The 27,861-nt window shown below is 43.5% G+C and overlaps 1 protein-coding gene across 2 annotated transcripts in view; it reads left to right on the top strand.

Annotated features, from left to right (window-relative positions):
• TRABD2A (TraB domain containing 2A) overlaps window positions 1–27,861 on the top strand; it is a 69,357-nt gene that overhangs the window by 19,458 nt on the left and 22,038 nt on the right. Inside the window, exon 3 of one of the 2 annotated variants that reach the window (XM_028712096.2) lies at window positions 24,535–24,681. The exons of the other annotated variant lie outside the window; for it this stretch is intronic. Within the exon in view, the coding sequence (XP_028567929.1) occupies window positions 24,535–24,681 (147 nt within the window). The remainder of the gene's footprint in view (window positions 1–24,534; window positions 24,682–27,861) is intronic. 2 annotated transcript variants of the gene reach the window in all.

A 27,861-nucleotide genomic window follows, 5' to 3' on the forward strand; every position in this document is an offset into this window, starting at 1 on the left:
AATTCAGTTTGAGTCAAAGCTTGCTGCTCCACTGTCCTTAGAGAACCTGCCAGGGTAATGAACTGTGCACACTGCAAACCATAGAGTCTGAGTTAGTGTGTATTTTTGCACCAAGTCAAATTGTTTATGCTGATGGATTGATAAGACTTAACTAAAAATAAATAAATCCACGAACTACTGCTTTTGAAGAAACAACTGCATAGCAATCCAACCTCACTGAACCAAGTGATGAGTCATGATACAATTGAACATGGCTCATTACAGTTTTCATGCAGCATATGGATGTGTTTTGTTCAGTAAACATAAATACGCCTTTTCAATACTAGGGTTGTGTGTTTGCATGCGTTTAAACAGTACAGCATTGCAAATATTATTTTGAATAAATGAAAAGCACATTGCATTTTATATTCATGTAAACATTTCCCTTCCTGGGATAAACTAGGTCAGCAGGACTGGAGATTGAATTATCGAACTGGGGAAGGGGGACAGTTCAGAAGAAATGGGGGGCATTCTTCCAGTGGATGGTGTAGGGCACCAGCACTTTTGTTTTACTCAAACACACAAACACACACAACCAACAACACACACACTCAACAATTGACACAAGGCCTTTAAAATGGGTTTGAAACCCTCCAATGCCATAATGTGTTGCACGTTATGTTGCAAAACATAACATAATGTGTTGTGTTGCATAGAAATCGTTAAAAATGATCACCAAGTACTTGTAGTTATATATTAATATTTATGATGATGTTGATGATGAATTGCTTGACATTTTCAGAAGGTAAAATTAAAATTCTTTGGTTTTCCGGAACCAATTTATGTGCTTCATTGTCAAACGTAGACTTACCAATCACAAAAATAATAGCGGACTTATTCCTCACACCAAAAAACTTATTTTAAGACCCTTCCCTGGAGAAAGTTGCACTCCCTAAAATATTTGCACTCCCTAAAATTTCACTCCCTAAAGTGACACGCCCTAGTAGCCCAAGACACCACTGAATAGTAAGTCTAACAGGACATATTTGCCTCTTGGTTAGTGTCAAATCCAATTTCACTGATCAGTTGACAGATAGTGTCACACTGTCCTGGACTCTTCCAGAGCAGTGGTTAGGCCAGTCCATAATTTTCATGACCTCTTGTGAAGATAATCTGAAATGAAAAAAAATTATTGCTTTATCTGGCTGCAGTTAAATTGCTGACTTTTGCCATGCTTCTTTAGAATAGATTCCACAAGTTGCTTGCGTGTGGAAAATACTATTTCTCACGAATTTGGTTTCAAACAGTGGCCTGTTATTTACTGCTTCCATGCAATTCATGATTTGGGTCATCTACTTTGTGTTTCCCTGCAGTAATTCACCACCACCACATAACGCATATACTTGCATAGCATTATTGCCTGTAAATACTTTGTTAAGAACTGTTTGCTTGAAATGAACAACAGTTATCTTGAGTCAAGTCTTCAAGTAATACATACAATGAATGGCTTTATCGGGGGCACACAGTCCCAACAAAAACTAGTAAAGATTCTACAAGCCGCCCCCCCCCAAACCCCATAAAAGTTGTAGAGTTGGAAGGGGACCACAAGGGCCATCAAGTCTACTGGGCAATTGAGTTGGGGGGGTACACTTCTTATTTATGGTTGATTTTACATAATGAAAAGGATCTGTACTTCGTGAGCGTTCTCCTGCTATATTTCATTCCCTTCTCTCCCAACAATTCTACAACTACCTGTCAGCTTTTCAGCTGGTGCTGACTGCCATGTCTTGTAGTACCATTGTTGAATGGGAAAACCTCCTTTAGATTTCCAGAAATGTCCTATTTACCTTTGAGCTTCCACAAAGAGGTTTATTATGAGGTCCTTACGCACTACCTTTTTATTGTGTTCTGTAAGTAGAGTAAGCTGGAGATTGGATGCAAGGTTGTAATACCACTAACTGTTAAAAAGGCCCTCTTCAAAAAGTCTTAACTGTGTTACGTTGCCACCTTAAATGGAACAATTCGCCCTGTTACTAGATAGGACCTAAGCGGGAGAGATTTATTCATATGATGCAACCTTGCTGAGACATTTTTTGAGATGTGGCCACATAGATTTCCATTCCACTGAACTAAATTTCACACCTGTCGGATTCCCAAGCTATCTTCAATTCTACTCCATACTCAAATTTGCTTTTGATCAATAAATTATATATGGTTGAGGCTAATCTCTCCAAACCTTTAGAGCCCTCCACACAAAGTTTCTCAAACACCACTTGCATGGTAATATTGTAGAAATGTATATAATATACACTATATTTCAGTTTGCAGTTGGTCTGTTTTTCGAAGACTGCAAAAACAACAGGTATGTGGTGTACTTCAGTTGAACAACTGGGGTAGAAATGAAATCTATTTAGGTATTCATCAGCGGTTTGACCTAAGATATCTCTTAGGAAGCACACTTTTTGCTTTTAATGCTTAGTTGCAGTCTCTCAGTCTTTGCACTGGATTCATTATTACATTTGCTGGGTGTGTGAAGGTCAAATGTGAACAGCCAAGTATTTGGGGAGGGGAAGAGGGGCTTGTTTCTTATAGCTGTCAATGCATTTTGAAGCTGGAGAAAATGTGATCTGCTCCGCTTCAATCCAATACAGTCAGTTAAAGTTGAGCATGTAACAGTGTTTAGGTTAGAGATGTATTGTAATCTCCACTCTGTCCTATAATGGTGTTAAGGAAGATTTATGTAACCAGCCTTGTAAATTTCTGGAAGTCGTGTTGCCCTGCTATAACAGGATTAGCTAGATTGCTGCATGTGGACAGATCCTGGATTATCTTTTAGCTGAAGTTGAAATACTTCAGGCTTTAGCTGTTGCAAAGTGTCTCCTAAAGGAGTTAAAAATATGCATAAATGTGCTTTTTCAAGTGCCGTTTTTTGTGTGCTGCATAGTACATGGAGGTTGTTGGCATCCATCTGTCTCAAGAAACAATGGAAGAGTTAGCCTTTGGGCAGTAAAGTCAAACCTGCTGTGGCTGTAGAGACCAATATGGGAGAGACATGTTTCATTGCAGGTGGGGCAGACGAAGGCTTCTACAGGAGCACCACGGTGTTTATTCTCTCTGTTCTTCCAGCAATCATTGCTAATCTGGTACATGGAGGGATGCATTTGTTTTTAGAGCTAACGTTGGTCACAGGGAGGTATCTAGCGAAGGAGAGTTGGAAACCAGATATCGCCCAGCCCTACTTGTTGAATTCTAGGTATCTGGCATCCACAATCTCATAACAATACAAACACTACTTACATATTTCCATTAGATTATTTGCGGAACACAGTCAGTGCTTGCTCCATTGTCACAATAGCGCCATTTCTTCAAAGTGTCAAAACTGTTCCCTGTGTAGCAATCTTTTTTGTTTTCTGGCAGATCCTCTGTTTTAATCGCCGCAGCTATTCAATCCATTTGCACGACAAATTTAGAAACTGAAATTGCCGTGTTGCGTTCGGAGCTCTTAAGAGAGCTAAAGCAGAAAAAGTCTAGACAAGAGCATCATAATTATTTGAATTGGAATAGGCTGCTCTTTCAAAAAATTGGTGCTGGCTGGGCCTGACGCGTAGAGCTGCATGACATTCTAAATGTTGTCTCAGTCCTTGCCAAATCAACCAGACCAGCGTTCAAAGTACATTCTTGGTGGGCAGAGGTTTACTTGCAAAATGTAGTCCTGGATTTTCTACTTTTGTGCTGATGAATGTGGATGAGGGGAGAAGTTTATTCTTGATTTTGAATGGGCTGTGAGCCGGGGCAACTCAACGACAGGCCCATGCCGCCTCTGAAAGCGGTTTCTAATGCTGCCACGATTTCAGAACCATTAGGATCCTTTAAAGGGCTGCTTTGAGCATGTCGGGGAGGCTGTCACATTGGATTAGGAAAGACATGCCATCTGCACAGTGGCCCATAGTTCCTGCTAGCTGGAGTGTAATGTTTTCATAACTTCCAGTAATTATGAGCTTGCTTAGGGCTCCTTGATAAAGGCACTCTTGTCTCCCTCAGTTTGCCATTGGTCATGGCGTGTGATCACAAACAACTGCTCGTCAAACTTGAGGTTCTTTTCCTGATCCCTTCTCTCTCTCCCCCACCCCGTCCCGACAAATAACATTCACAGGGATTACTTATTGTGACATCTTGTGATGGCTCAAAGGGCTTGGTGATATTCTGGAACTGGGATGTGGAGAGATGGCTTGAACAATTTTTGTCCTAAAAGGCATGGAGGTAACTGACTGATCCTATATGCTAGAAAAGCCTCTCTATTTGCTCCAAATAATTGTTTCCAAATGGCTCATTGGCTAGTCGATTCAGAAGAAAAGGAGAGTTGATATGTGAATGTACTTAAATTCTGCACAGTAGAAGAGCACGGGAACTTGGTAGAAATTTCCCAAACTGATGTGGTGGTCTCTTACGTTTTCATACCTAGAAGTTTCACCATAAATTATATCAGGACTTTCCCACGTTACGTTCTCATTTGTTGAGAGAACCTCCAGAAGAGGTGTAGCTATGTTAATCCATTGCATCAAGAACAATCCAGTGTCACCATAAATAGGAAAACATTTATTATAGCATAAGTTTTTGGGTGCTACAGTCCACTTCATCAGATTGCAAATAATATTTGATGCCTCTGATGCAGCAGATTCTAACCTAGAAAAGCTTATGCTATAATATACTTAGCTTTTCAGCCTTTGTAACAGGAGTTTCAAAGTTTACAAAGCTGTGTGGTTTTCAAAGCTGATGTTGTCACCACAGTTAACCACAGTTTAGGGTTCAGATGTAGTTCTAAATTATCTAAAATGAAAGTGGAACCATCCAGCCTTCTTCCTGCTTTGCTGGGAGAGGAAAGAAGGGAAAAAGCATGAAATCACAAGGCTCACCGTGGCTCATTCTTGTAAGCCTAAACTATGGCTTAGTGTTACGTGCAAACTGGATCCATGGGGCATCAGTGTATTTTTTTCATGATTTAGTCTGTCTCCTGCTGTTATTTCAGCACTTGGGATCTTCTAGCAGGGCCCTCATGTTGCTGTTGAATTTCTTTTTGTCTTGTTTGTACCATTCTCTCCTCTTCAGCGTCCAAATTACAGCCTTTGTGAACTGGCCTGATGCCAGGCTGAAACGGGGTTGTGGGCTGTGCCTACAGCTTTATATGGCCTTAATCATAGAGAACACCTACCTAGGATCAATAAGGATACATTGGCTTTAAATTTCCTAAGTTTTAAATTTCCCCCATAACTGCAGCATAGTTCCGAGACACTAATGAACAAATGCATAGAACCTTCTCTGATTTTGTTTTTTTTAAAAAAAGTAATTTCTATTTGAAGTCCAGAGTACAAAAGTTCACCACAATATGAAATTTACTTTATATTATTCTCCATGATAGCTGAAAATTCTATTTTGTAAGCAGTAACTGGAGAAACGTGACCCGGAAGTGTCTGCGGACAGCGCTGGCCCCCGGCCTATAGAGTGAGATGGGTGCACAACCCTAGAGAGTCTGTCAAGACTGGCCCGTACGGGCAGGGGGTACCTTTACCTTTACTAACTGGAGAAAATAAAATGGAGAAAAACTGATCAATGGTATCAGGTAGTGGTAGGTTGTGAAGATTCAACCAAGAAGAATTAAGTACCTGTTACACATTGCACCCTTCTTCTGGTTTTGTTTTGTTATTTGGATGTGCGGTGAAAGTTGGGTTGTCCATAATTATCTAGTTTGACCCTCAGAAACTTTGCAAATAAAACTATTGTTGTGAGGGGTTTTTTGTTTGTTTGTTTGTTCTATATTGGTGCACTTTTCCTTGGCTAGTTATATTTTTAAACACAGCTCTGAAAAAAATGTTTAGTGCAGGTTGTAATGGTCACCAACTCCCCATCCAAAATGTCACTCTATGCTCTTTATGTTGTGAGTGCCAAAAGAGAGAGAATGTGTGCAAGCGACGTGGGTCTCCAATGCCATGGAAAAACTCCTTGACTAACTCCTTTCATGTCGTGAAATCATTGTGGGCTTGCATGTCTGACACCTCAATATCAGTTTCAAGCCACACCGGGATCTCTGCTTTCAAGCCATGTCGCTGAGTGAGCTGTTGGAGGGCTTCCAACCAAGGCCTGTGGCAGATGAAACAAATGGCTGAATGTCAAACCCTTGCTGATTTGTTTGAGATAATTCAAACAAAAGAACAGGTCCTTTCCTGGCTTCATTTCATGTCGATCTAGATTGCAAATGTGTGCTTTTCAAATAATGAATGTGTAAAGCAGTTGCAAGGGAAGTGTCTAGAAATTCTGATTGGATCAATCTCACTTCTGTGATGAATTGAATTTGGGACAGCTGGTTTTGCAAATTATTTCTTTAGATTTTCCTTCTGATTTGACACGTTTCCATTGTTTCAGTTGTCCATAAATGGATATGATAGAAAGCATAATTAGACTGAATTTGTATGTACTGTTTTATTCATAGGCAGCCTTTATGACTCAGGAATTGGTAGCTTGAGTTGAGAGTAAGTTAGGTGCACACTATATTGTCTTCTAAACAGAGAGCAGCAAGGAAGCCAACAACAGTGGACAGATCTTGGGGCCATTTCCCCACTCTCAGGATCTATAGAGCTGTCATGTTAGACCTAGTGCCATCAAGAAAAGTAAGCAACCATAGATAGCTGGAGCAACTAGGAACGACCACTTGGAAAGGCCCATACCAAGACCAGACTAGGCTGTAGCATCTGGACAATCATGGGCTAATTTTTCATATTTCTTTTTGGCCCACTAAGGGAAAGGAGCTCAGGTGCTGGACAAAACTCCCAACTGCTGTCTCCCAGCTAGTAAAGCCAAGTGACTTCTCTGGAGAGCTTGGGGTGATGAAACAAGTGGGAGAAACCAGCCTGCAGACTTGATCATTAAGAGGGGTGCACAACTTTTTCAGAGCCACTCGTCTTGTCACCCACCAAGAGATTCAGCTGCCCTCCACCATTCTTCTTCACTCAAAAAAAGGTCCTTTGGGGTCCTTGGAGTGAGGTATATGCTAAGCAGGGTGGCCATGAAAGCGCCTGTGCTGCTGCGGTGGTTTGCAGCTGATGGTACCTAAAATCCCTGGGAGCAGAGGGGTTTCAAATCAGTGTAATGTCAGCACAGGCACTTTCATGGTCACCTTGTCCAGAATGCCTTGCCCTGTGGTCCCCCTTGTATCTTCCTAGAGATTGGCAGGGGAAAGCAGACATTGAGAGCCGTACAACTGGCCAGGTGGGATGGAGTGGGGATGGTCCGTCAAGGAGCATCAGTTTCCTCACACCTGCTGCCTAAGACAGTTGCCTTGGTTTACCTAATGCACTGATGGCCACACTTCGCCCTCCAGCTGTTTTGGGACTACAGTTCCCATCATCCCTGGGCACTGGTCCTGTTAGCTAGGGATGGTGGGAGTTGTAGTCCAAAAACTGCTGGAGGACCAAGTTCCTAATGGAACGGCCGGCTGTGGACAAAAAGCACTACTGTCTTCTCTGGATCGAGTCTTGTTTATTGATCCTCATCTTGTCCATTACTACATCCAGTGCTATTTTTCTAGAAAAAGAGGTGCTAGGACTCGCCATGAACGCCTCCCTTGTTCTCTTACAATGGCAATGGTGCCAACCTGAGAGGTGCCAAAACTGAGTTCCGGTGAGTTCTGGCTGAAAGTAAGCCCTGCCCACAGCCAATTTAGAAGACCCACAACCCTACTTATACAGTGGTACCTTGGGTTACAGACGCTTCAGGTTACATACACTTCAGGTTACAGAAAAGCTGCCTGAAACACTATGTGGATAGCATTGTATGGACTGTGTTCATTTATATTTTGTGATACTGTATTTTTAGGGTTTGAAGATCCATCAGCTAGATTTGGTTTAATCTAGAAGGGTGAGATCTAAACCCAAGGTCTTTAGGTTCTGGTGTGTTAACTGCATGAGGGAATGGGGGGGGGGGGGAGAGATAAACTTTATAATTCATTTTCTATTTCATTCAGTACGTTAAAGAAAGGATCTGAAACCCCTTGCTTGCCATCTTGTTCTAGTCTTGATTGAACACAAAGGGGAGAGATACCTGACTGGGGGCCTAGAGTACCACCAATAATATTTAAAGCAAAACACTCCATTCTGCTGAGACACAAAAGAGACACCAAATTTGCCTGCAAACACTGCCTACCAAAAAAGTAAAAAGTGCAGGATTCACCCAGAGTTAAAAAGACTAGGATTTCCATGCCTACAGTGACACCTGCAGTATATTATGGAAGCACTGCCAATCTGTAATTATGATTTCAATTGTTTTTCCTTACAGCTGTACTCCGAGCGAGACTCTCTGTCTGTAAAACATGTGTTAGTTATGCTGGGTTGAACTAGTGGAGAATCTGTCCTGTACATAATGGTGATAGTGATATTTATGAAGTGCTTTTCCAGAATGCTTCACATAGAAATCCTGACAGAAACCTGTAAGGTTCAGCGTTATAATTCCTATATGAAGGAACTGCAGTGAAATGTTGCAGTAGAAAATGCTCCTGTTCACTTGTAGAGTCAGCCATGCCCCTTTTTTCCTAGGAAACTCAATTCTATTCCTCTTTTCTGCACAGTTTTTATTTTTCCTGCTCCAATAGTAAGGCACCATTCCTTGACCATTGAAGATATTCACTTTGGGTTCCCCCCCTTCTTAAGGTTGCTTTTGTTGTCCCTCCCTCTTGTCTACCATTTTGAATCCCTAACCATGGTTACTTCCATCAGAAATAGGAATTGATATTGCAGGTTGAAAGAATAGTGGCGTAACTACACCTGTGGGAATGTTGAGGGTGGCAGGAGAGGATATATTGTTTATTAATATCCTTCCTAACTTGCACTAGCAAGTTTCTTCACTTAGCAGAGTGCATTCCCCTTCTTACGCAGCAGAAAGCTGGTTGCAAACTCGTGTGAGTTTCTTAAGACAATAAGCAATTCAATCTGGCTTGTCCAGATTGAGATATGTTCTAATATTCCTGGTAAGACCCCTTTTGAATCCCTCCTAAAAGAATAAAGACACCACAGTCTTACTCATAAGTAACAAAAAGTAGTTTTACTTACGATCAGCCAGAGCACAGTGTGATCCCTGAAGGCAGGCTTAAGGCTTAAAGTTACAAACATGTACAAACAGGTTTACCCCATATGGGAGATTACCTGGGGGACTGCTGTGGCAGCCAGCAGTACGGTCCAGGTGATTCAGGAAGCAGACAGGATGAACAGGAAGGTCGAAAAGAGGAGAGGTGGCTGCATGACTTGGCCTTTTACCAGGTCTGGAAAGGTTATGCCCACCTACTAGTCACATGCAAGGAAGGATGCTCCAGGCTAGGAGGAACAGGAAGTTTCGACTGGCTAGACCAAACATTCCCTTGCGTGTCCACTCTAGCAAAACAACGAATGTTGTACTTGACTGTTCCCAATGGATTACCTCCCACATGGTCATGGTGAAAGCTGAACCGGGATGTTCCCAGCTCACATTCATGCCCTGTCCAAGCAGGTGACTTGGTGTAAAAGGATGTCGGAGAATTCTGACAAAAACAAGAGCAGAAATTGCCAATGTCTGCTTATTCCTCCCGAGAATAAAATTGTTCTTGTCTGCTGCTGTTGCTTTCAATCCATAAATGAGATGTAATTGAAACCTGAAAGTGGAACCATTGTTTTGTTTGCGCTTTGGTGTTCAAATGTCTAACCTGTGCAGCATGAACCTTAAAGCAGTGTCTTCTCCACACTTCTTCCCCTGTGCTTTTGCCACTCAACCCTTCTGTGCTCTGGAAGATCTCAGACAGGATCTAAGATGCACTCTTAGGACAGGTGGTGGAGCTAACTCCTCAGCGTTGCTTCCCTGTGCAAAACTGAATGGGTCAGTTGTAGAGAAGTGGTGGAAGTTAGCTAAGAGATGTGATGTGACCCCTTCTCCTCAACCGTTCTGGCTACTTCAGAATGCAGAATCACTGAAGGCTCAGGAAAATTGTGTTGCATAGTTTAATACCCATTGCTAATCTTAATCCATTGGTGGTGAAGTTAACAACAAAAGGGCTGAACTAAAACATACAAACTCTGAACATTTTACTGTCCTGTGTGTTAGATATTTACATGGAGTATCTGTCTACCTTTGTAAATGAACTTCTGCCGACATTATATTTCATGTTTTTTGTGGGGAAGGATAATGTTTTGGTGTGCCCTTCCGAGGCTATCCGAATGGAGAAAAGTTTCGTCAAAGCTGATATTCTGTGAAGCTCTGTCTGGGGAGCAGAAACTGAGAGGAACCAAAGATCCTCATTTCGTCGCAATTGTTTGTTACTTTTAGGCTGGTTGCGTACGAACCCCCACAAAGGGGGAAACCTCTCACCAAAAGACAGGGCAGATTTGCATTTGTTCATTTACATGTCTCTTCATCTGTGCTCCTTCAGTGGGAAGTGCGGGATATAAATTTAATAAATGTCAAGGTGGATATTTAGAAAGAATTTAATTTACATAAAAATGCAATATATTAATACAGCCTGGATAGCTCAGTTGGTTAGAGTGTGGTGCTGATAATGCCAAGGTTGCAGGTTCGATCCCCGTAAGGGACATCTGCATAGTCCTGCATTGCAGGGGGTTGGACTAGATGATCCTCAGGGTCCCTTCCAACTCTACAGTTCTTTGATTCTGTGATTCATTATAGTGAAGAGAGGGTGACCTGTGTGCTTACTCAGTCTGCTGTCCTGGGGCTGCTAGCTGTTGATGGGCAGCTTCAAGGCCTCAGCAATCTTCTTACGGTTCTGTCTCTCTAATCTGAACTTGGACCAGAGCCCTAAAAACAGATGACTGTCCTTAGTAAATTCGGGTACTTGGCCTCTCGGATTATTATTTTTCATTCAGTTTAGGTATAAATTGATTATTTTAGCTTACCGTAAGCTTTCTAGGGCCAGTGGTTCTGATGCTGGCTGATATTTTTACTCTGGAAAAGATATTGGGGAAGGGGAATCTGTGGCCTTTCAGTTGTTGCTGGGCTGCAACTCCCATCACCCCTAACCATTGGTCATGCTGGTTCTGCTGTGCGAACACCCTCCCCAAGGTTGATGTGTTATCTTTGCTGATCCAAAGAATCATAAATGGAAAAGTTGCATGGGTAGCTGCTATAGATACCACCTTTTTACCTGTTTGTGTGCTCAAATGATAATTCCTCTTTCAAAAAGAAAATCGCCCCATGAATTCCAGTAATGGTGCTAAACATAGGAACTTCAATGTCAACAAGCCTGACATTTCGTTCCTTTAAAAAAAAATCATTTAATTGAATGCTAAAGATTTTATCTGAAGTTCTCAGGCAAATAGATACTTGTGAAAGGCTATTTGACAATTAGAAATAGTTCCTTGAACACTTAGCAGACCTGTTTTGAAATAATAACACAAATGCAATTGGTTTTCCTTGCTTATTTCTCCTGCACAAAAGAAGTTATCCTTGAAAATGGGTATTTGATTTTGATTGTTAGCAATTTGGGTGAGAGTCTCTTTTGTAATGTGCTGTTCAAAGTGGGCTTCGCGCTAATGTCCTTGAGCTACATCTTTACTTCATTTTAAAATGGGGGTGCAATTAAGTCAAGTTCCCTTCCCTTGCAATCGCTAATGCTGGATTTATTTGTAGTAATTGCAAGCAGAGCCTCTCCAGACTGAGAGGACGTTAAAGTGCCTGCAGGTGTCATGGCCAAAGGTATTCTGACAGCTCCTTCACAATGCCTGCCATTTACCAGGCGGGGTAATGTTGTTAGTAGCTGCCTTGGACTCTACTCCCGTCATTCAAAATGGTCTCAAGCACACACACACACAAAAACCCTACCTCCCAGTTTATGATCATAAAGACTGAAGATTTGACATTTCTATTCCATGGGCAGGGACGTACGAAGAGGGGTGCAGGAGATGTGGGCCGCCCCGGCTGTCATCCCTGAGGTGGTGACAAAATGGTACACCACGGGGGGTGGCACTTACTGTGGGGCCTGGCCTGCAGTGCGCCCTGGGAGTGACACGGTGGCTCGGCCCCCATGCTGCCCATGGACTCCATGGGCAGCTCGTAGCACCGCCCCCCTGGGTGGATCACCACCCTGCCCCTGTGCACGGATTGCCCCGTCCCTTCCCCTCCAGGTGCCGGAGCAACTAGCTGCGCCCCTGTCCACGGGGTTTGGCGAAACCAGCAGCACCTCATAGTAAGGACAGTTTCCTAACAATTGCAAGCCAGAAAAGACATAGCCCTGCTTTCCAAAATGACCAATGTTGATGTTATGTACTGAAGTTCTCACCTTGGGCCAGCAGGGGGATACTGTAGATAGTTATGCAAATGAAGGATCGAAAGTGACGTTCAGTGATTGGATAGTTTCAGAAAGTTGCTACAGTTACGTTGTTCTGGAGCTCTATATAAGCAGGCTGACTGAGCTCTTCAGTTCAGTTCTGTTCCAGCTTACAAATAAAGAGCTGCTTTGGAAGAATCGCTGTGTCGTCTGATATGTTCACCCACAACTTAACAGTTGAGTTTTCCCACCCTCTCCACAGCATTTAGTCAACTTAACTCATCTCTGGATAGCATTGAAATGTGAGTTAAGGTTTCCTACCTCCAGTGGCAGTAAAAAAAAAACCGGAGCAGAAGCAGGGAAATATACTAGCGAAAAGTTTTTGTTTTTTTTATAAGATGTTTATTAAAGTTTCCAATTTTATACAAACAAAGAGAAAAACGTAAAAAAGAAAAGAAAAAACATTAAAAACACATAAAGTTCAGAACTTAATTTCAATAACATATTTCCCTGACCTCCTCATACCTCCCCTTCTTGTTTTCTAGTTCAAATTATTTGTCCAGCAAATCCTTATCTCCTAGCATTACAGCTAAATAACACCATATTTTCTATCTAACATCTTAAATCATTGAAACTTAAACTTTTTCTTATAAAAAACCATTTTTCCATATTCTTTTAACCATGACAGCTGGAAACCACTTAATTTCAATCCAACATCATTCAACATTCATTAATATTGCAGTATTTCTGTAAATAGTCCTTAAATTTCTTCCAATCTTCTTCCGCCGACTCTTCTCCCTGGTCACGGATTCTGCCAGTCATTTCTGCCAGTCCCATACACTCAATCAACTTCATCTGCCATTCTTCCAGAGTGGGTATATCTTGCGTCTTCCAATACTTTGCAATGAGTATTCTTGCTGCTGTTGTAGCGTACATAAAGAAAGTTCTATCCTTTTTTGACACCAACTGGCCGACCATGCCCAAGAGAAAGGCCTCTGGTTTCTTAACAAAGGTATATTTAAATACCTTTTTCAATTCGTTATAAATCATTTCCCAAAAAGCCTTAATCCTAGGGCACGTCCACCAAAGGTGAAAAAATGTACCTTCCTTTTCTTTACTAGCAAAAAGTTTAAAACACACCAGCGTCTACATGTCTGGATAGGCTTGCGTTATTATTTTTAAAGCAGGTCCTGAAAGGAATACATCAAAGGCCCCTTGTTGCCGATAGGCGAGGAGTTGCAAAATGTAGATGCCACCAAACAAAGATATCAGTTTCTGACAGTCGCAGAACAAGTGTTCTGTGGCACCTGTAACAGTTCTGCAGATTGAAGCAGCTGAGTGATCTCATGTGGGTGGGGTAAGGCAAACGCCCGCCCCCCCCAAGTAACCACCCCAAGTCATTAAAGGCAATATACACCAATAGTAACGCTTTGGAGTTGGCCTGGTGACAGATTAGTGCAGGTATCTGAGCTGAGGTGTTACATTCTGATAGGATCTTTCTCCTGCCAGCAACAACAACAACGACAACAAAAATTTACCGGTATTTATACCCCGCCTTTTGCGGTTTAAAAACCGGGCTCAGGGTGGCTAACAGCAAATATAAAACATTGATTAAAATGTGACTTAAAAACAGCATAGAATACAACATATAACGTAGCATCAATATCAATAAAATTTAAAAATTCAGGGGTCATTTTGGGGGGGACGACCCCAGTCAATAGACATTGAATGATCACCAGGGCTAACTGGCCAAGTTGGTCCTACTAGGGCCAGCAAGGAGACCAGGGAAGAATTTAAATGTGGAGTCCCAGAAAGGGTTTCTTCATAGAAGAGGAAAGGGAAAAGGTAATAGAGGATCAGGTCAATTCAAATTGAAGGCCAGGCGGAATAGCTCTGTCTTAGCCCTGCGGAAGCAGATAAAGCCCTGCAGGGCCCTAATCTTGTGGGACAGAGTGTTCCACCAGGTCAGAGCCATCACTGAAAAGGCCCTGGCCCTGGTGGAGGATAGTCTGGCTTCCTTAGGGCCTGGGACCTTTAATCTATTATTATTCATTCTGCACTAACTGCAGTTTCTGGTCAAACTTGAGGAAAGCCCCACATAGAATACATTGCAGTACAGTGGTGCCCCGCAAGACGAATGCCTCGCAAGACGGAAAACCCGCTAGATGAAAGGGTTTTCCGTTTTGGAGGTGCTTCGCAAAACAAATTTCCTATGGGTTTGCTTCGCAAGACAAAAATGTCTTGCGAGTTCCTGCAGGGGTTTTTTCCTACCCCCCCCTTTTCCCAAGCCGCTAAGCCACTTATCAGCTGATCTGCTAAGCCGCTAAACCGCTTAACAGCTGATCTGCTAAGCCGCTAAGCCGCTTAACAGCTGATCGCTAAGCCGCTTATCAGCTGATCGCTAAGCCGCTTAACAGCTGATCCGCTAAGCCGCTTAACAGCTGATCCGCTAAGCCCGCTAAGCCGCTAATAGCGCTAATCCGCTAAGCCGCTAATGGGCTTGCTTCGCAAGACGAAAAAACCGCAAGACGAAGAGACTCGCGGAACGGATTATTTTCGTCTTGCGAGGCACCACTGTAATCTAATCTTGGAAGTCCTGTCCTGCCAGGATTCAGACTCATCTTATTTTCCCTCCTCCATCCCGCCATTGACTCCAGGCACCAGCCCGGGTCCTGCACAACCCCTCCTGATTCAGATATTATAGCAAAATAGAGTTGTGTGACATCAGCATAGTGATGTGTATACAGTTGGTTTCCAAAACTCCTGTCACACTCTGTGACCAGGAAAAAAACCCCAAAGTGGGGCTGTGCAGGTGGCTCCCACTGTATGTTTGTTTTTGTGACAAGATAAGCAGGATGCAATCTTTAGCGCATTTGAGAAACTGCAAAGCATGGCTCTCACACCAGACCAGGGACATCTTTACCATTGGGTGTAGTGGTGCGGTGAGCCAGGGCCCCAAGCAGTGGAGGGCGCCAGGCGGAGAGTCCGGGGAGGGGAGAGCGGGGAGGTAATCGAGGCGGAGTGGGGGCTTGGTGCCTGCGCACCTCCAGCGCCCGTCGGAGGCGGGAAGGCTCTGGATGCTTTCCCGCAGTCCGGAGCTCACTCCGCTGGCTCCGCGACACACTACCTCCTTGGCTGCGTGGTGTGTGCTTGCATTCCAAGCTCTGTGCATAATAAACATGACTCTACCACCGCTTCCCCCCCCATCCACTCTACCTAGAAAGATCTCCACGCTCAAGGCTACATGCTGTCAACAACTTTGGGGTCCTGGGAAACGGGGGTGCTGGAGGAGTATTTGCACGATGGCGCCGGATATGCTTAAGACAGCCATGCACCAGATACTGCTGTTACTGAGGCAGGTTTAACATCCTTCCAGTGGTGTAGCGGTGGCTGTCGGAACCCGGGGTGCATGAGCGGCGGGAGCCTGGCTGGCTGATGCAGCCATTGGAGGGCAGAGACCCATCTATGATTCCCTTGAGTTGTATCCCTTGACTTTTCCTTGTATAAACGAAATGGCTGCCATTGCCTCCTGTAGAGAATGTGTTGAACTTTGGGGACAGTGTTGGCAGGGGAGGAAAAAAACAATTTGCCCGCTCACCCTCTATATGGAAGGTGGGCTAACCTCTACTTGGACACCCCCATTTTAGGGCTAAAGGGTGAGGGTAAAATGAAATAAATACATAAATAACAGGATAACAGCTCACCTATTACTTCTATGCTTTAATGTGCATTGGAAATTGAATCATGCATTTTTTAAAAAATTGGGTGCATAAAAATAAATATATCTCTGGAAAGCAATTTCTTAGTTCAAATTGAATGCAAGATAATCTTGCTTTTCTGCCAGTTTGGCTTAATGAGTAAACATAGAACAAGAGGGCTTAAAATGTGATGGCTTGCTGCTTATTTTGTACATGATGCTGTTATGTGCAGCTGTATTCCAGGGATTGGCTTGCAAGATTTGGGGTGAACTTGCGTACAGTGGTACCTCGGGTTACAGACGCTTCAGGTTACAGACTCCGCTAACCCAGAAATAGTACCTCGGGTTAAGAACTTTGCTTCAGGATGAGAACAGAAATCAAGTTCCGGCGGTGCGGCAGCAGTGGGAGGCCCCATTAGCTAAAGTGGTATCTCAGGTTAAGAACAGTTCCAGGTTAAGAACAGACCTCCAGAACGAATTAAGTTCTTAACCTGAGGTACCACTGTATTTGCACAACCTCCACAGAATTCTCAGAGAGAGCGTCTCTACCTGTTTATGTAACAGTCTTATTTGGTTTAGCATACCTGAGCGTCTTGAGCAGCAAATATGAAGAGAGTGATTGACAATATGCCTCCTTAAGCAACTGTATATGTGCCCTTGGAGAGCTGGTCCAGTCAGGGCCCCCAAACCATGTATGTACAGTGAGAACATGTGTATCCTAGAATCGTAGAGTTGGAAGAGACCCTGAGGATCATCTAGTCCAAACCCCTGCAATGCAGCTGTCCCGTATGCGGATCAAACCTGAAACCTTGACATTATCAGCGCCACACTCCAACCAACTGAGGAGCTACCACAATTGTTCACTCACACCTATGTAGTTGCTGTGGGAAGCCCCGTTTTATCCACGGCAATCCTGTATGCCGTATAAAGTGAGACACTGCCCTTCATTCCGTTTTAGAGAGCCAAGCGCACAAAACCTTTCAGCAGGAGATAAAAATTCGATGAATATATTTGTGAATTGTGAATTGTAGACTGGAAATTCCGGTGTAGCATCCATATATACCCATGGCGCATGAAGTTATATTTTTTTAAAAAAAGGGATCCGCTCTGAAATCTTGCTTGGCCCTTTCGCCTGCATTTGTGCCCTGGGTGGGTCTTCGCCAGGTCTGAGGAAAGTTCAGGTTATAGGCTTTGAGCAGGGCTTCAAAAGCAGCTGAGCGGCCGGCGTAGCACATCTAAGGAAGTGCACAGCATCTAAGCAGAGAGTCCCGCTTTTCTTCTCAGTGCTTGGCACGAACCATTACCATGACAAAAGAGGATTATTGACTTTCATAGCCACCCTGCCTTTGATTCGAGGATCGCTTTGATTCAGGGCTAGCGGCCTTCGCTTGCAACATTCGGCGCCCGGGTCTCCTGCGCCAGGTGAAGAAAGGCGAGTGCAGAAACGGATCCATTGTGCCAGAGTACCCACAGCGTGAGTGGCTCGAGTGAGTATGGCAGGTCGAAAGGATCCCTAGAGACTATTAAAAAACAGCCGAGAGGAGAGGAAGACCTTCTCTCCCTGAACTATAATTCAGGGAGCTGAATTGCTTTCCAAAGGGATGGTGGGGAAGAAACAAACACGCACAACACACTCTGAGTGAGAGAGAAGATGAGGCAAACGGATCGGATGGAACAGATGTGGGAGCTTTTGTTGAAAGGCCTCAGAGGCTAGCGGGGTGGCGATAGGCTAATTTGAGGCGCATAATGCCGGGCCCCTTTCATATGCAGAGCAGTGCTTTGATCCGGCCTGGATGAAAGTGATGAAAAGTGGAGAGGATGGCTGGGGGTCTTTTGTCTTTGACAAAAAAGGCATCTGCCGGCTCTAACCCTCTCATACCCCACCCCCTTGGCCTAGCAGGCTGCTCCAACAATGCTGGCAAAAGGGACGAGTGTCTCCCCACCCCTGGCCTGACAGCTGAAGAAATCTCAGCCAGGAGAATGAAGCCTGGAGCACTATGTTGACTACAAAGCTTCATCAATTTTTTCCACACTACCAAAAATTGGGGACAGGGAGGAGGGAGAGATTGTGGTGGAAATAGGGAGTTGGGGTGTGTGTGTGTTTGTGGGGGAAGGTTTCAAATAAAGTTGTTACTTTTGTTCTCCCAGTGCATCCTTTCAGAAGATGCTTTGATGTTGGTGTGAATGCGTTTTAGTAGGGATGGTGCATCCTTGTTCGGGTTGTGGGTGGTGTGGGGGGGTGAGAAATATTTTTGAAAAGGCAACAAACTTGGCTTGGCTTCCTGCAAGCCAGTCCCAGGAAGGTTTTGGAATAACAAATGCATCACAGTGTAAGGGAGCAAAGGGTGGGGGGAAAGGAATCTGTATTCTGTGCAGTTTATTCGGGGGATAACAATAACAACAGTTGTGTGGGGTTTTGTTGTTGTTGTAAAAGTGTAGTATATATTCTGGTTAGTCAGTTCACACTTTCCAGCTGACTACTTCCTTGCCTAACTTTCCTTCACTTTTCTGTTAGTGAGTAGCAGAGCTACCTATATGCAGAACATCTATTGGGAACAGATTTCCCAATATCGAAAATCTGCTTTACTGTTGCAGAATTGCTTATGCAGGACATGTGTCGATGGCCACTTTTCATCTGGGGCTATAATTAGTACACTGGATTCTTTGTAGGAGGCTCAAGCATGAAATGGCATGCATGGCATATAATGTTTGTAAATTCTGTTGTATTTCCCGCCGTCCCAGGACATTATAACCAGTTTCACCCCAAGTACTTCTCTGAAAGACTTGAGACTTTCTGCTTACCCCAAATAGAGTATTATACAGCTGCAAGAATGATTCTGTTAAAGGACCCAAGTTGTCACCTTGCTTTAAGGGTGTGTCCACTGAATCAAATACCGACATTATAATGAAAAATGTGGATGGGGCAGGGAGACCAGGTTCTGTATCTTATAGTATGAAATCGGTCTTTTGAACTATTTTCTAATTTGGCAGTGTAGGGGAGGTAGGTTCGAGGGTGGTCCATGAGGAATTTGGAATAGAAAGGATATTATATGGCTTATTGGGAACTTTATAAAATGTATGATGGGGAAGTTGAGTGGCACGGTGCATTTTTCATCCACAGATTTTCTGGGCTGCTTTTGAGGAAAAACTTACTCTGTTTGCACTACATCTTTTTTTGGAAATTGTTGTGTTAGGTCAAAGGGAACATCTAGTATGCGCTCTTACCAGCTCTTACCCATGAGTTGTGTGACAGGTTTGTAATTTTTGTTAAGTAGGCATTTTTGTGGCCAGTGTTTGCCATGCCCAGGCTCAGTGCGGACCTGCCGTGAGAGAAAGTTAAATATAGGGAGGGAGTGTAGTGTAATGTAATGTAATGTAATGTTAAGTGAGGGACACTGGGGAAGTGTGGCTGTGGCTTCGTGTGGGACACAAGGGCACTTTGTGGTAGGGGAAGGAGGTGTGTGTGAGAGAGGCAAGTACAAACCAGGCCTAAGCCATGAAATGTTTACAATTCAGGTAGGCAAAGTGGTTTAGAAGATAGGTGTGGAAGGAGGCAAGGAGATGAGGAAAACTATTTGGATAGGCATGGGGTGGAGAAAATAATATCTGAGGTGCACAGCTGTATACGTAAACAAGGAGTTAAAAATATACATTATTTATTTTTACATTTTATGGATTTAAATACATGTCAACACTCCTGATTCATATTGGGAGCAAGGTGCTAGGACAGGAAGCTTAACTCATCCTCGTGTGCCATTTCCCTAAATAAATGCACCTCAGAGCTGCCAGTTGCCCATTGGGCAAAATGTAAGCAGTGTATCTGGTACCTATATGGTGGCGCTGTGGTCTAAACCACTGAGCCTCCTGGGCTTGCCAATCGGAAGGTTGGTGGTTCGAATCCCTGTGATGGAGTAAGCTCCCGTTGCTCTGTCCCAGCTTCTGCCAACCTAGCAGTTTGAAAGCATGCCAGCGCAAGTAGATAAATAGGTACCGCTCTGGCGGGAAGGTAAATGGTGTTTCCTTGTCACGGTGTTCCGCTGCACCAGAAGCGGTTTAGTCATGATGGCCACATGACCTGGAAACCTGTCTGTGGACAAACGCCTGCTCCCTCGGCCTGAAAGCAAGATGAGTGCCACAACCCCATAGTCAACTTTGACTGGACTTAACCGTCCAGGGGTCCTTTACCTTTTTACCTATACACAGAGGAAGCATTTTAACGGGGGAAACTGCTGAGAGGAGGGGAGTTGATATCATTTCTCCAATGCCATGCACTTTCTCCAGTTATACACACATGTGCCCATTGCACTTTTAAAACTTTATTTTATTGTATTGTATAAAAAAACCTGCTGGAATTCTGATCTCAGATGTAGCAACACCAAGTCTGGTTTGATCCTGGAGCTGAAGTCGGTGTGGTACGTCAGTCTAGTATATGTTCTTAACTTCTACACGCTAACTTATTTCATGCTGCATGTTTAGTCAAAATTAAAACCTGCAAAGTTCTTTATTCAAACATTTTTGGGACAGCAGACTTGTGGACCTGCTCCACTCTGCTGGTAATTTCTAAAGAGTTAGTTAAATTCATTTTAAACAGAGCCAGCTTCTTGCAAAGGTCAGTCTTACATGGTTCACAAACTACTGCGGAGCAGGATCGTTTCCTTTTAGAATCCTGTTCTTTCTGTGAAGAGCTCAGGGTGGTGTATCCTGTGAAAGTAGGTCAGAGTGAAAGAATGTTTATTTTTTGGGGGGGAGTACAGCTGTGGAAGGGAATATTATACAGATGTGGCACATGTTTTGTGTGTGCATGTGGGGAGATGTGTACTGTTTGTTGATTGGGGGAGGGGTGGAGGTTGCCACACCCACTTTGGCCACACCCACTTTTGCCTTGGCCACTCCTTGGGTGTCATATGGCCAGTGGAGGATCAGCTGGAAGAGATTGCGTCTCTTGAATTCCTCATCCCTAACCTCATCCCTTATCTATGTATCATCTATCTATCATCTATCTATCTATCTATCTATCTATCATCTACCATCTATCTAATCTATCTATCTGCTATAATTAAGTTGTTTAGAGGTAGAATAGTGTAGCGGCCTTGTTTGACTGTCCTATGAACCAGGATAATAATAATAATAATAATAATAATAATAATAATAATAATAATAATAATTTATTATTTATACCCCGCCCATCTGGCTGGGCTTCCCCAGCCACTCTGGACGGCTTCCAACAAAATATTAAAATACCGTAATGCATCAAACATTAAAAGCTTCCCAAAACAGGGATGCCTTCAGATGTCTGGTAGTTGTTGTTCTCTTTGACATCCGGTGGGAGGGCGTTCCACAGGGCGGGCGCCACTACCGAGAAGGCCCTCTGCCTAGTTCCCTGTAAGTTGGCTTCTCGCAGTGAGGGAACCGCCAGAAGGCCCTCGGTGCTGGACCTCAGTGTCCGGGTAGAACAATGGGGGTGGAGACGCTCCTTCAGGATAGTACCAGTTCACATTTTTGCCTCACTAGGTAGCCTTAGGCAAAATGTTATCCCCCAGCCTCATCTGCAATATAAGGATAATGCTAATCTATTTAAGGGGTTGATATAAAGCTTCTTAAAGTAATGTGTATGAAATGGACTCTCAAAGCACTATAGAAATGCTAAGTTGTCGCTTTCCTTATTGGAATTTTCTTTTTGAAGCTAATCATGAAAAAGGAAACTTAAGGATTTTGACTTTTACACTGCGTTAATTTTTGGGACCCACTTCTCGATTAAGTTTGCATTTTATTCGTTCCGTCTCCCCTTTCCATTGGTCAAAACCTTTTGACAAAGGAAAAAACAACAACACCTTTTAGAATTCACAGGCTCTGGAATTTTCCCTTGTTATGAAAGCCTTTGACTGTAGGTCACTTAACTGTGTACCAAAGATAAACTCTTCACAAAGGGCACACTGTTTGACGCTGCACCTGGTATCGCAATCGCCCGACATGATAACGTTTGCTAGAACAAACTATACTGGGAAGCTTTTAGGTTTTGCTTCTGCATAAAGGCCTTCCATTTATAACAGCTATTAGCTTTGTGTGATCCATCTGCCATAAAGGGACCACTGTTTACAGAATGTAAAAGAATATCAGTTCTTTAACTGCAACCTTATTCATTGCTTTTGATAAGCCATATTGTACCCCATGTAGGTGCTATCGGGTTGCAATGGTACACGCACACACATACAGTGAACTATGACTTCATCTACATGGGATTCTGCTTCTATTCGCAGCAGAATCCTATGTGTGGTTACTCAGGGTGATATTCAGCTATGTTTTACTCAAGAGTAAGTAAAGGTAAAGGTACCCCTGCCCGTACGGGCCAGTCTTGACAGACTCTGGGGTTGTGCGCCCATCTCACTTAAGAGGCCAGGGGCCAGCGCTGTCCGGAGACACTTCCAGGTCACGTGGCCAGCGTGACAAAGCTGCATCTGGCGAGCCAGTGCAGCACACGGAAACGCCGTTTACCTTCCCGCCAGTAAGCGGTCCCTATTTATCTACTTGCACCCAGGGATGCTTTCGAACTGCTAGGTTGGCAGGCGCTGGGACCGAGCAACGGGAGCGCACCCCGCCGCGGGGATTCGAACCGCCGACCTTTCGATCGGCAAGCCCTAGGCGCTGAGGCTTTTACCCACAGCGCCACCCGCGTCCCTTTACTCAAGAGTAGACCCACTGAAATGAATGGCCATGGCTAACTTAGGTGCATTAATTTCAGTGGGTCTCCTCTGAGTAAAGGTTTGTTCAGTACAACCTTTGGACATAAATGCTGGTATGTTCAATGGAACTTGCTCCCGGAATTGCCGTTTTAGAAAGGATATACCTAGTTTTAAGCAAGCCCCAGTGTGGAATGAGAACTGCACAATGCAACAGAAAAATGGAGAACCATGGAAGCTTATAGGTGTAAGATAAAAATATTAACAAATTGATTAGTGGATTTCCTGGTGCGTTCTGAACATTGTATTCTCTGTGGGAAACTATTCAACGTATTAGTAACAGAAAAGTCAAAATCAGTATGCTGATGTAATACTGTCCCTAGCGCAGCTGCTACCAAATTAAAACCGCTTCTTCAACTTCTCATGCAATAAACTTGTACTGATAATCAAACTTGAGGTGAACAGCTAATCAGCAACCCCCCCTCTCATTAATGTAATTTTTCATGTTAAGCAAAAAGGCAGGTTGCAATCATGAGCAGAGAAATGGTGAAAGGGGACGGTCTGCTTAACCCCCCCCCCTTTTTGGACATCTACATTCTTGTCTTGGTTTTGCTTACAAGTTACCCTTATATCCCTCTTCCCCCTCCCTACACAGGAAGACACACCGATCTCTATATACAGGTCCCAATATCTTTCCTCTGTTACGTAAGAGAGGCAGCTGTGGAGGGGAGAAGAACAGTTTCTAGTGGGGGGGGGAGGAGAGAATTAAATATCCCTTATTTTTCTATAGGGCTCTGCTCTGTGAACCGCCCTGCGACCCCAGGGTATAGGGCAGTATATAAATTCAAGTAATAATAATAATAATACTCAAGACTGTAGCCTTTCAAAAAAAGCAAATAAAAGAAAACAAAACAAAAAACTTTCAAAGAAAAAACCCCCTAGGGAAATCTCCCCACAACTGCAAGCAACACATAGTGTGGCCATAAGAAGTATACAGTGCACATTGTGGGAATGTTCAGGGAGGCAGGAGAGGATATATTATTAATATCCTTCCTAACTTGCATTAGCAAGTTCCTTGACTTAGCAGAGTTTACATTCCCCCTTTAACACACAGCAGATAGCTGGTTGCAGGCTTGTGTAAGCCTCTCACTATCATACAATTCAGTATTGAATTGCATGTTCCTGGTAAGTTCTCTTTTATCCCTCTTAAAAAGAATAAAGACACGGCAATCTTATTTAAAGTCAACAAAAGTTTACTTACATCAGTTCACAGTTGGATCCCTGAAGGCAGACTTAATTACAAATATATACATGTGGCTCTACCCCATATGTATGGGGGAATAATCGCAGTGACTGCAAGCTAGCAGTCACTGCAGTTCACATGGCGAAAGGAAGATGGAAAAAGAGAGAGTGTGGCAGCATTCCTTGTCCTTTTATTACCTGGACAGGTAAGGTCACGCCCACTGCTAGTCACAAGCAAAAGGAAGGATGTTCCAGCCCAGGAGGAAACAGGAAGTTTTCGACTGGCATGACCCAACATCCATTATAGGAAAACAAGGAATGTTGTACAGTACTTGACTGCTCCCAGTGGATTACATCCCATATACATCTTCTTCCAAAAAAGCTAGTCAGTCTTGTAACATACCATTAAATGGCTCATGCATTCTAATTGTTAGGTCATTAGGAGATTTATTGGTGTTAAGCCATAGTACTTCACATGTTGATAAAAATGATCTTTCTGTTAATTGGAGGTTTGGGTGGTTAAAGATACACGCAGGGTTTAGCTAAGTTTTTTATCCTTTTATATATATATATATATATATTTCTTAGCTAATGCATTTAAGGACTTATGGGGAACTCTGCCTTTTCCTCCTTTCCCCCTTGCCTAGGTGATCTTTGCTTTGAATCAGACTCTTTTGCAGCAAGAGAATCTCCGAGCAGGCAGCCTGCAGATCCCTTATACAACAGAGGACCTTATCAAGCATTACAACTGTGGGGACCTCAACTCCATCATCTTCAATCATGACACTTCTCAAGTGAGTCTTGCCCCCGTCCCCTCATGCTTCACACATAACTGTTGACCAGCCTCTCCTGCTATCTAGCCTGTATTCCCAACAAATAAGAGTATTTATAAGGAATACTTTTTTCTTTTCTTTTTTGCAATTTTAAGTAGTGTGGATTTTTTATCTGTCTGCATTGCAGTCCACAATTCTCCTTCTACCAGTGTCTTTACTGCTGTTTCATGATAAGGTTGCCTCTGATATGTTAAGCAGACAAGATGGAGGGATGGTGATAATAATGAGGGCACTGAATGTTTTTTGTATGAAAATAAAATTAACACCTTTGGTCAGTTTGGTACTTGGGGTTAATACTGGTTCTTCTTTGATCCACCTGTATCAAAAAACCATTTGGAAGGGTAAGGTGAAGTTAGGAGACAGATATAAGTTCCAAAATGTTGTGTGTGTGTGTGTGTGTGTGTGTGTGTGTGTGTGTTGGCTTCCACATTCTTGCTAGCTGAAACCATTGCAAGAAGATGGAGACCAGTACACTGTCATTCATGCTTCGGTCATGTCAAGATCATAAACTACTCTCGTGCTCAGTGTGGGGCTCCCTTTGAAAGTGGTCTAATACATGGGTAGGCAAACTAGGGGCCAGAACTGGCCCAGTTGCCTTCTAAATTCAGCCCGTGGACGGTTTGAGAATCAGCGTGTTTTTACATGAGTAGAATGTGTCCTTTTATTTAAAATGCATCTCTGGGTTATTTGTGGGGCATAGGAATTTGTTCATTTCCCCCCCAAAAAATATAGTTCGGCCCCCCACAAGGTCTGAGGGACAGTGGACCGGCCCCCAGCTGAAAAAGTTTGCTGGCCCCTGGTCTAATAGATCCATCTATTACAAAAACTACTACCCATCAAACAGGCATGGCTCGAGATGAACATTCCATGTGTTTTGATATTAGCACTAGTTATACCAGTATGATTCCAGGACCAATCCAAGGTTCTAATTTTGTCCTATTGAAGCCCTCTGTGTCTTGAATATCCTGAGGAATGCCTTCCCCTCCCATATGCTCTCTCAGTCCCTGAACCTCTGCTCCAAGTGCCATCTTTTTGAGAACTGAGATTGTTCAGAACCTTTTATTTGATTGTGGCTTGAGAGCAGTGGAATGCTTTCCTCCCAAGTGGTTCAGTTATGTGCCTCTTTCCGTCTCTCTTTGGAGACATGTAAAAAGTCTGTTCCCTTGGCTTCCAAGAGTGAAGTGGACTATGTTTTTTTTGACTGTCTCTTTCTGGCTTTGTTTTAAAATGGTTTTATTTTGTTTTGAAAGGCACGAATGCCCTATAAATAGCTGAGAGCCTTTGATTAGCTGATGATGATTCAACATGCCAGCTGGTGGCATGGTTAGATATCTTGGTGTTTGTCAGCGGTTTTGCCCCTGTGGGGCATTGTAGAGGTAGATGGCAGGAGTTTAGCCCAGCTCAGGTCAAACGAATAAAAACCACAGCATTCAAAGAAGCATTCTTGGACCAATAGACAAGACTGCATCAGCTGATAGTACATGACCCCCTATTAAAAAAAATAAATCCCCTGTTGCACTTTTTTTGCTAGTCTGAGCATCAAATGGACTTAGTCTTGTCACCCAGAATTTCTCTTGTATTTTCTCTACTACTCTTGATTGCACAGGAGCCAGATTTGACAATATAGCTTTCCCCCCAAGTTCTGTTAATTTTTTAATTTTAAAGTGTTTTATTTCATTGCAAATGGCAGCGGACTAGCAAATTTGAATCTGCCCAATTAAAACCTCCCCAATTAATAAAATCCAAAGTTTTCTCTATGTATTTTGTTATGTTCTGCTTGCTTCTGTGGAATCAGTCATAGCAGCCACAGTGTAATAAAGATAATATTCAGAAATGAGTAGTTGGGTGCTGGCAAAGCGATGGATAGGTCAAAGGCAGTTTGATTTATGCCTTGACTGGCTGTCTCTGGTTGCTAATGGAAAGTCCCAATGTGCTGATAAGCGATGCAGTACAGTTTAAACGCCTTCTGCCACGTGTCTTCGTATAGATAATTTCCAGTCTTGCATTTTAGAGCCACCTAGCCCTGGGAAGAGCTGGCAACAGCAGGCAAATGCTGAATGTGGCTGGATGAAAGCACACAGCCAATGCAAGTCTTACTTCCTTCTGTATGAATTGCAAAGAGGGAGCTCTACAGTGGCAGCAAACAGTGTGTAAACCTCACCTTTTAGGTCCGCTTCTTTCTTGTGCCAGAGCCTTGCATCCTGTGCATTTTCTTTCTTTCTTTAATGCTGTTTTTATCCTGGCCGTCTTTGCTTAGGGAAAATCCACCAACCCTTACAAGGAGCACACCTTGCGACCTATGAAAAAATGCAAGGGTTGGTTGATTTGCCTGTTAGTTATTGGGTATGGGAGTACAGTGGTATATTATTATATGTAGACCGTCTTGCAATACAGAAGCAACTGTTTGTTAGAAGCACCTACCATTGCAGCATTATAAGGCGCTGTGGTCTAAACCACTGAGACTAGGGCTTGCTGATCGGAAGGTTGGCGGTTCGAATCCCCGCGATGGGGTGAGCTCCCGTTGCTCGGTCCCAGCTCCTGAAACCTAGCAGTTTGAAAGCATGCCCCAAAGTGCAAGTAGATAAATAGGTACCGCTGTGGCGGGAAGGTAAACGGCATTTCCGTGCGCTGCTCTGGTTCGCCAGAAGCGGCTTGGTCATGCTGGCCACATGACCCGGAAAAACTGTCTGCAGACAAACGTCGGCTCCCTCAGCCAGTAAAGCGAGATGAGCGCCGCAACCCCAGAGTCGTTCACGATTGGACTTAACTGTCAGGGGTCCTTTAACTTTACTTTTTTAAGCTATAGAGCAGATGAGAGGGGACAACCCATGCTATGTCTGTGGCTCACTTAGACAACTGGCAGTGTGCTAATTCTAACCTCCCAAAACCTACACAACCTATGCTGGATGTGCCATGTGGAATGTCTTGTTCAGGGAGCTGCTGTTCTGTGTTTCTTCCTTTTTTTCGGAAGAAAGAGCTGTTAGAGCCTTATGTGTCTTGGCACCCTTTGCAATGGATCATGCTCTTCAGGGAAGTCTTGTCATGTTTAAGGGACTAGGTAGATGTTTCTGACCCACATCCATTCTATAATTATATTCAGTGCCCACAGTGGTGACCAGTAAACCAGAACAGGTACGAGGA

The sequence above is a fragment of the Podarcis muralis genome, chromosome 17 (assembly GCF_964188315.1).
Source record: "Podarcis muralis chromosome 17, rPodMur119.hap1.1, whole genome shotgun sequence".
NCBI lineage: Eukaryota > Metazoa > Chordata > Lepidosauria > Squamata > Lacertidae > Podarcis > Podarcis muralis.